Below are 8878 nucleotides of genomic sequence, written 5' to 3' on the forward strand. Positions count from 1 at the left end.
TTACACCGCGTTATTGCAGGCCCTTCAAATATGAGATCAAGAGACTATTCGACAACAAAAATATTTGTCGACAATTTTTTTATTGTCGACGTTGTCGATAATGTCGACTAATCGTTTCAGCCCTAGTCATGGGAGTCAAACAAATGCAGGGTTTGTAATGTAAATGTGTTAATAGCAATTCTCTCAATTGTTCGATTCAAGTGAAATTTCATGATGATAATAAAACTGTCAATATACAACCAGTTACAATCACAGAAGGGCAGAGACACAGGAGGTATAAAAGTAAGGTTTTTATTTTCACAACCAGATGAACAACAGTTATGCAGGTGAGTGAATGGCAAATCTTCAGGTGAATGTAGATAAATGGAATGGTAATACTGTCCTTTTTTTTTTAGATGATGATATGGAGGCAGAATGCTGGTTTCCAGACACAAACGATTGAGCTGGACTTCACACACAATGACGAGGTATACAGGAGGAGAACAGGAGACAGGCAAGTAATCCAACAAAGTCCTTGAGGTAAGCATTCAGGTAAGCCACTAACGAGACCGGACAATGAGCGTGTCTGAATGAGAGTCCTTTATACTGCCGGTAATGAGTGTGCTGATGACGTGCAGGTGTGCGTGATTAGTGTTCAAGTGACGGGGTGCGTTGTGATTGGGTGATGGTGGATGGTGTAATCAGTTAGTGCAGGAAACAGCTCTAATTAACCTGAGAAAGAAAGAGAGATTCACACAATTACAGGTCTTTTCCATTGTTCAGACAAACATGACATTTAAACTACACTGTAAAAAATTACCGTGATTTTAACAGTAAAAGACTGTAAAAATGCTGCGGTGAAAAACTGTTAATTGGTTTACAGAAAGTTTCTGTACTATATACGGTGAATAACTGTAATAGATCTAACGGTACATTTAATGTAATTTTACGGTAAAATACCGTTAAATTCACAGTTTTTGAAAGTGAAAAATAACAATTCATTGTAAAATTTACAGTGAAAAACCGTAAATTGACATTCCCACAATTCCCTGCGTGACACTTCACATTTGATATATTTTTGTTGAAATAACTCTGTTTCTTCTTAGTTTTTCTCTTCTTTTTTTTCCTAATCAGTTATGTACATTAGGGTTTTATGTTACATCTAATGTTGTTAAATTAATGTTTATTGCATTTTTAAAATTTCATGCATGTTACCATGATGGTGTTTAGTGTGTGTGTAAATGACACTGTGTGCTCCTTCTATATATTAGTATTGTCCTCCTCAGCTTGTGGAAAAGCTGCTTGTGATGAACTTTGATTCATCATGTGACTCTTATCACCACTGTGTTTGGTGACTGTCAGTGTATTATAAAGATACAAAACAGATATTAGTACTTCATTAGGCTGGTAAATTAACATTATATCAGTTAATGAAATATGTTATTTTACCGTAAATTTTACTGGGATTTTTTTTACAGTGTACTGAAATCCAATGTTAAATATACATATTTAAAATGTAAAATTCACATGTAACTCCGTAAGTATGTTTACGGTTTGATGTCATTTTTACAGTATTGTTCTGGTAACCACAGCTGCCGGTATTTTTCCGTAGAAACAACGGGATTTTTTTTACAGTGTAGGGTCAAACATACTTTTCCTGTTCAAGTGCAGATGATCATTTCCATCACACAGTGATAATATTCTACAACACAAACACATCAGCAAAACAATAATTAAATGATATAAAATATATATATAAAATACAGCACAGCTCAACATGCTTTAAGAAAAGAATTAGTCAAGAAAAGGAGGGAAACAGTAGTGAATCTTTACCTTGAACTCCCCGCAGGTCTCCATCACTCCTCACATGACAAGAACTTCACATAAAGAACTTCATCAACATCTCAAAAGCTTGAAAAAAAGGCAGAATGAAACAAGTTACACAGTACAAAAAACAAACAAACAAACATTCACTTTTGCATATTTCAACAAAGACATTCAGTAGAATATACAAACATCTGAAATCTATAATAAAAAAAACCCGAATATCATTGTTTTATCGGTAAACAGGCAGAGCCTGATTATCTCCAACATCTGTGGCCTCTGCCTATTTAAGAGCTGCTGGTCTACCTCAAGAAACCTGTTGGTGGTAGTTTTTGAGTTTTTTTTCTTTTGTTTTGTACAGGATGGTGAGATCTGTTTGTTTAATTATATTAAAGCATAGGTATGTAATCTGACCCGAAGATTCTTTTGTGTTTGTTATTTACCTCGGGAGTGAGGAAAGTTAAACTCGGAGTTGTAGTTTAGATAAGTTAGCTCACCGGTCCTGATTTGAGTTTTGTATGTATATATTTGAGTTTTGTTTTTTATGTTTCTTTTTGTTTCTTTGTTATAGTTTTGAGACTTTTACTGCCAATAAATTTGATCTTGCCATTGCGATTTTTGCTTATAACTTTTCAACAGCTTTTTATGTTGGTCCCTAATCTGGTTCGTAACACCCACTAAAAGGCTCGCACAGCACTCAGTAACAGTTAAATATATAAGTTATGTAAAAAACATATTTGGCATTTTGTATCTGATCAATCCAGTGTCTTTCAGTGCAGTTTTACAGGTTCAGTTCCTGAGATTCAGAGTTTGATCAAGGACACAATGGTGATATTTCATGGATCAAACCTTGCTGGATTTGAACCTTTGCTCTTTAACCACAAACTTTGTTAACCAAACATTAGTGTAGAGTGTGAAATGTTTAATTTCTCAAGTGTTCCTGGTTAAAAATGTCAGTTTAGAGTTAGCAAAGCTACCTGAACAAGGACAAACCATCAGCGACAACCATCTGCAGGGACTCTGGCTGCGTTTACACTGGCACATAAAAATCCGATCTTTTGCTCACATCTGACACAGATAGGAATTAGTTGCACACGTGTAAAAACAAAAATCCACACGAGATTCGATTTTTTTTCACATCCGATCTGAGCCACTTCCGAATGTGGTTTTAAATCAGATACATATCCGATCTCTAGACATGTGACCTATGTCTAAACACGCATATCCGATTCCCATTGGAAATACAAGCCATCACAAGGCGAGGGCGACACGTTTGCTTACTAAAAGGAAGCTTTAGCGTTCTATTATTAAGCAGACGTGTCTGTATGCACTCACACTAAACATTTTATTATTGCGCAGCAAAACATCCATGACACTGACAGCTGTTAACTGATCAATTCTGGCAGGTAATCATGGCCACCCTATGTGAAATATATAAATAATTTTAATAGCACGGCCATTCAAAACCCGAGGAACTACCATGTGCATGTAAAGCTATCAATGACAATCATTTTGGGCAGGAATTAATGTAAACACAGATATCGGATACCAGTCGCGTCTAAAGTGAATGTAAACACGCTGGCCAAAAAAATCGGATGTGGTCAAAAGATCGGATCTGTGCATTAAGACTTGCAGGGTAAATGCAGCCATTGTCTGATTAGGGATATCTCATTAGCTTCATCTGTGGAGTCCAAGTCTGATTAAGGGCCACTTCTTGTGGGAGACCATACTCCTGAAAGAAAGAAACAGATTTACAGGAAAAGGAACAACAAATGACCAGGATTGATGATTCAATTACACAAAAACAAAATTGTGCTTTTTGATGTTTTTTTAATGTAAAGACCCCTGTTCTACATTCTGAAGTCAAACAGAACAAGAGCAACATCCTCTTAAACAAGTCAATCATTATTAGTGTTTCTATGTGATGATTTCTCAATGAAACACAGAAAACTCAAAAAGGAGCTTATAAGGAAACCCTTAGTCACTAGGTTAAAGTACACTTATGGTGCTTTTACACAGCATTGCATGGTTTGGTGCACCTCAATTTTTGGTGCTTTTCCACTGCATAGGACGGCTCGGTATGGAACGGTACGGCTCGCTTAAATATTTTGGGCTCTGTGCTACAGGTCTGAGGCTATTAGCCTAGCCTGGCACGATGAAAGCCCTGGCTCGCACTGGACCGACAGAGGAAAAGTGGCTAATGTGTATTGTGAGAAATGTTTTATTCTTTAGAAACTTGCATCGTAGCTCACGAGTCAATAGGTGTCATCATCGTACAGTCTACATGCTTGTTGTACCCAAGTTTAATAGATTCATGCACAGTGTGATTTGTAATGATCTTATAGGATTGCTAAAACTGTGCAGTGTATCCCAGGCTTTACACACACAGCTCTTACTAGCCTACATCCGTTACAAAAGCACTTTTTAAAAAAATTAAAATTGGATATATGAGCAGCTTTCCACGGTGTACTTGACAGCAACATTTGTGAATTGTTATTTTTTAATTATCTTGCATGCTTAAGTTCAAGTCAGCAGGCCAAAGCAGTAAATTTGTGTGCAGCCGAAGTCAGTAAGTACATTAACAATGATTTGGAACAAATATAATGTCATTTAATGAAAAATTCTGTGGCATGGCAGGATTTTAAGCAGCATATGAGCTGTCATTTGTGCTCGTCAGTATGCATACAACTCAGATTTCAGATTTTAGGACATTTGTGCCTTTAGTAATCTCCATAACTCAAATATTGTAGTACAGCTATTCAACTGTAGTAAAAGTTAAACATGTTTAAAAGTAAGCGATTAGTTATGTTATGTTTATGAGAGATGCTGTAATTATTGCCATGTCAACGTGAAATGCTTAGTATAAACACTTAAGTAAAGAAATCCCTTGCCTCAGGGAAATTTTCCCCTTAGAGATAAACTCACTTAAGGGTTTTCATGCGACAGGGCCACTGATATGTCAGTCTTTTATAAAATTAGTTTTGTTGCAGAAAAACAGATTCAAAGCTCACAGTATCTCACCCGATCATCACCTGTCCTGTTTTCTGTTTGAACAATAACAACAAACTCTACTTTTGGTCAATTAAAAATACGTACTTTTATATATTTTTAAAGATTGTTTTTGCACAATAAATCTCATATTTACATTTTGTACAATCAGCTGTATGCAGTACTTGCCTCTTTTTCTAGATCTCCAGTGGTGACAGTAAATCAAACTAACAGCAGCGAGCAGCAGAACAGCAACAACTATTCCTATTAAAGCACCTGGAGACAGACCTGAACCTGGAACAGCTGAACACAGACAGTCATTATTACTAGAGATCAACTGATAATCAACTGATAACTCTACCAATACTTCTAAATGACATTTACATATTTCTACTTTCAGTAGAAAGTTCTATGATATTGATTTATTCAATAAATGGCATCTATTTTATTTATTTTTTTCAGCTAAAACAGTGGGGTTCACTTGAAAACTGACTAATATTGTGCATTTTTCTTTATTATTAACAATAGACTTCAAAATTGTAAAACTTGCAATGACAAAACTGTGAAAACTGTCTGTCACTTTGAAGTGCATAAGTTGATAGAGATGATCCACAATGAAAACATTTACTGAGAGCACTATTTCAAACTGTTTTCTAAAACTACTGAAGTGAAAATGAACTGAATGATTAAATGTTACTCACCAGTGACAGAAACACTGAAGCTCCTAATGATGCTGAATCTGCTGCTGTTGATCTTCAGTTCATAATCTCCAGAGTCTGTGTTTCTGGTGTTTGTGATGGTCAGAGATCCAGTCTGATGATCCAGCTTCAGTCTGTCTCTGAATCTCTCATCACACTGAACATCTGTACAGATCTGACTCTGATCTCCAATTATTTTAGCAATGAGAGTGTCTTTAAAATACCACATCATAGCTTTTGATTTTCTTCCTACACCAGGATCAAAAGTGACAGATTCTCCCTCCTCCACAGACTTTCTCTTCATTTTATTTCGTTCAGCAGCAGAAACACCTGAAACACAAACCAACAGGTGATTGGAGGATCTTTTGGGGGGAAAGACACATGAAAAATAAAATAAAACATGAGGATATGAAAAAAAAAAAAAAGGATATGAAAAAAACAAAACAAAACATACTTTGACTTTCAGTTTGAAAAGGAACATTTATCCACATTCTGTAATTATGAATATATTTTAAGTCAAGTCACTTTTATTTATATAGTGCTTTATACAATACAAGCTTTTACATCAAAACTTCTGTATTTTGATTTCTGGATGATGAGAAACTGTTCAAAACAATACTGAGTGATAATAAAACAACTAACCAACGGAAGAGCAAAATGTGTTTAAAGAGGACAAATCATGCTTTTTTTCATGTTCATCTTTCTTTAGTGTGTAATGATGATGTTTGAGGAAGAAAAAGCTCTGCAAAGTCCCTCCAGCGGGAATTATTCTCTATATCAGATCCCAGGGATTGCACATACTCAGATATAAATGTATAGTATAATGCAATGTAAGTCGCTTTGGATAAAAGCGTCTGCCAAATGTGTAAATGTATAAAAGTATATATGCTCTAAGTAAGCGGTAGACCAATTACAAAACACTGGGACCAATCAGAGCAAACTGCGCTTTTTGGAAGGCAGGTTTAAATGAAACGGAAACTAACACAGAGCATCCAAACAGGGTGAAAACAGGCATTGTAGTACTGTAAAATGATAAGAAAAATAATGTTTTTACAGGTAAAGAAAAAAAAAAACTCTGAATGTCAATGCAAAATAATTCAATAAACACATTTTTGATGTGGTTTAAATGTACAAGACTTGTTTTTAAACATAATGACTCACCAATGACAATAACACTGAAGATCTGTTCACTGTCGCTGATGCCACTGCTGATGATCTTCAGATCATAATCTCCAGTGTGTGTGTTTGTGATGTTCATGATGGTCAGAGATCCAGTCTGATTGTCCAGCTTCAGTCTGCCTCTGAATCTCTCAGTTCCTTCATTACACTGAACATCTGTACATGTTTCACTTTTTCCATTGATTTGAGCGATGAGAGTGTCATTAAAATACCATCTAATTCTGTCTTCTTGGTTCATTTCAACACCAGTGTGTAGAGTGACTGAATCTTCCTCTATCACAAACACTCCACCTGCATCAACACCAGACACACATGAAGAAATGAGCAGTTAATTATAAGCCAATGAAAATTACACAACAGGAAAGTGCAGTGAAAGGAACAGTACATGAAAAAAAAAATCCATAAAAAATTATACATGGGAATCAGTTCTACATTACTATAATATTGAAGGTTAAAAGTAACTAATTTGTATACAAACACTTAAATTAGTGGAAGTTAAGTAAGTTTTTATAATAATAAAGTTAAAATACTAACTTTACAATTATGTAATTATATTTATACTTTTTTTAAATACGTTATTTAAAAGGTGGCAAAACTTGACGTTTATATTCAAAGCATTAAGCTAAATATTGAAGAACATTATAAATTATAACAAATGTGTAATATGGTGCATATATTTAGCAATTCAGTTTTATTATAGCTGACTAACGGGTTATGGTCACTGAATGTTTTTTCTGAGGTAAAATGTGACGTTAAGTGACATTTCTTACAACACTGATTGAGCTATTCCATTAGACAGGATACAGATTTCGGTAAGGTGTACTGTATTTTTCAACATACCTTTAGTTGTTAATTCATGTTTATCACGCTGTAACTGGTATTAAAGCGGAGGAGATTATCAGTTCACGAGTTTTCTTGATCTGAGGCTACAGCCATCTGTCACGCCACATTAAACAGCGCCAAAATGGTTATTTTTTGAATTTCGTAATAAAATGGACAGAATTTGAAATCTGAGACTTTGTTTCATATCAAAAGTAATAAAGCACAAAGCTTATTGTCATTTATAGGATGGGAAGAGTGCTACAATGTTCTATTCATTTATCAACGGATTCTTGGGATTTAAGTATCGATATCAGTTCGTAAAAATGAGAATCGATTCAAATTGAGAAATCAATATTTTTTTACCCAGCCCAAGCGGCTACTGAACATTACACATTCTTTCACCATCGCAATGTCTGTTAAATGTGCTAGTATTCAAAGGTGCCTTTGTCTCTGTTGCACGAAAAAAAAGGAAAAAAAAAATAAAATAAAATAAACACTTCCGCTTAGAGTCTGAACTTTACAATTAATGCAGCCAATTTGATAAACTCCTAGTAAAGCACTGAGTTATTTGTTGATAAATACAAAAATGTTTCATAATTCATGAAATACTTTTTTGTACTATGTGTCATATGTCATTTTTGGCTTTGACTATAATTTTTACGTTTTCATACAACTTCACAAAACATGCTCCAATTGTGGAAAATGTCCCATTATTTTTTACAGCTGATTCTCACGATTAAAATGAGTCTATTGCGTTGATCACGAGATATTCCTCACAGAATTATGACACACAAAACTCCACAGGCGCACATGTACAGTAGCCTAAATTGCTAGCCTTTGGAGGCCCGAATTAAATCTATTTATTTACATTTTTGGACTAAACCGTTCAGTTCTTATAGATTAGTTTTGCTATTGTAAAACAGTGTGTTTCACTTCTCTTTGAAACACGCAGCACAATCAGACTATATACTTTTGCAGTCTTAACTGTGATTTGATAAGAGTGTGATAAGAGCCTTATCGCACTTTCATTTTTACTAAATTTGACAGATACTTTGCCAAAGCAATGGTGCAGAACAACATTAGGGACATTTTTGTGTAATTACAAGAAGTTTTAAAATATTTTCAGCTTATTATGATATGAAACTGTGGCGGCACCGATAAGACTATGGTGGTATGCCAAAGTGTAGGCAGTTGAATAACTCAAAAATGCTTCAACTAGACAATGTAATGTAACGTCTGGACTCTGGACCAATCAGATACACAATTATTTATTATACTCAATGAACAGAAACTCTCTCCCTCAAAGTTCTGTGAACCCATCCCCCTAAAACTGCAACTAGCATCCTTAAAGTAGCTAACACACAGGCAGAACTAGGTGTCCTGTTACA

The 8878-nt window shown here is 35.0% G+C and overlaps 1 protein-coding gene across 3 annotated transcripts; it reads right to left on the reverse strand.

Annotated features, from left to right (window-relative positions):
• Window positions 1-275: 275 nt before the first annotated feature.
• On the reverse strand, window positions 276-7173 carry LOC125261474. Of its 3 annotated transcripts, none has more exons than XM_048180041.1 (7): window positions 6651-7173; window positions 5493-5819; window positions 4981-5085; window positions 2781-3535; window positions 1813-1890; window positions 1632-1681; window positions 276-711 (listed from the first exon to the last, which is right to left on the reverse strand). In XM_048180041.1, the coding sequence occupies exons 1-4, from the start codon at window positions 6904-6906 to the stop codon at window positions 3504-3506; spliced, it is 720 nt and encodes a 239-aa protein (XP_048035998.1). In that variant the 5' UTR covers window positions 6907-7173; the 3' UTR covers window positions 276-711; window positions 1632-1681; window positions 1813-1890; window positions 2781-3503. The 3 variants fall into 3 exon arrangements, with proteins under 3 accessions (XP_048035998.1, XP_048035996.1, XP_048035997.1); XM_048180039.1 differs by having other exon boundaries at window positions 4981-5094; window positions 6651-7166; XM_048180040.1 differs by lacking the exon at window positions 1632-1681 and having other exon boundaries at window positions 4981-5094; window positions 6651-7166.
• Between the last annotated feature and the right edge of the window lie 1705 nt (window positions 7174-8878).

The sequence above is a fragment of the Megalobrama amblycephala genome, unplaced genomic scaffold (assembly GCF_018812025.1).
Source record: "Megalobrama amblycephala isolate DHTTF-2021 unplaced genomic scaffold, ASM1881202v1 scaffold417, whole genome shotgun sequence".
In the NCBI taxonomy this organism is placed as follows: domain Eukaryota; kingdom Metazoa; phylum Chordata; class Actinopteri; order Cypriniformes; family Xenocyprididae; genus Megalobrama; species Megalobrama amblycephala.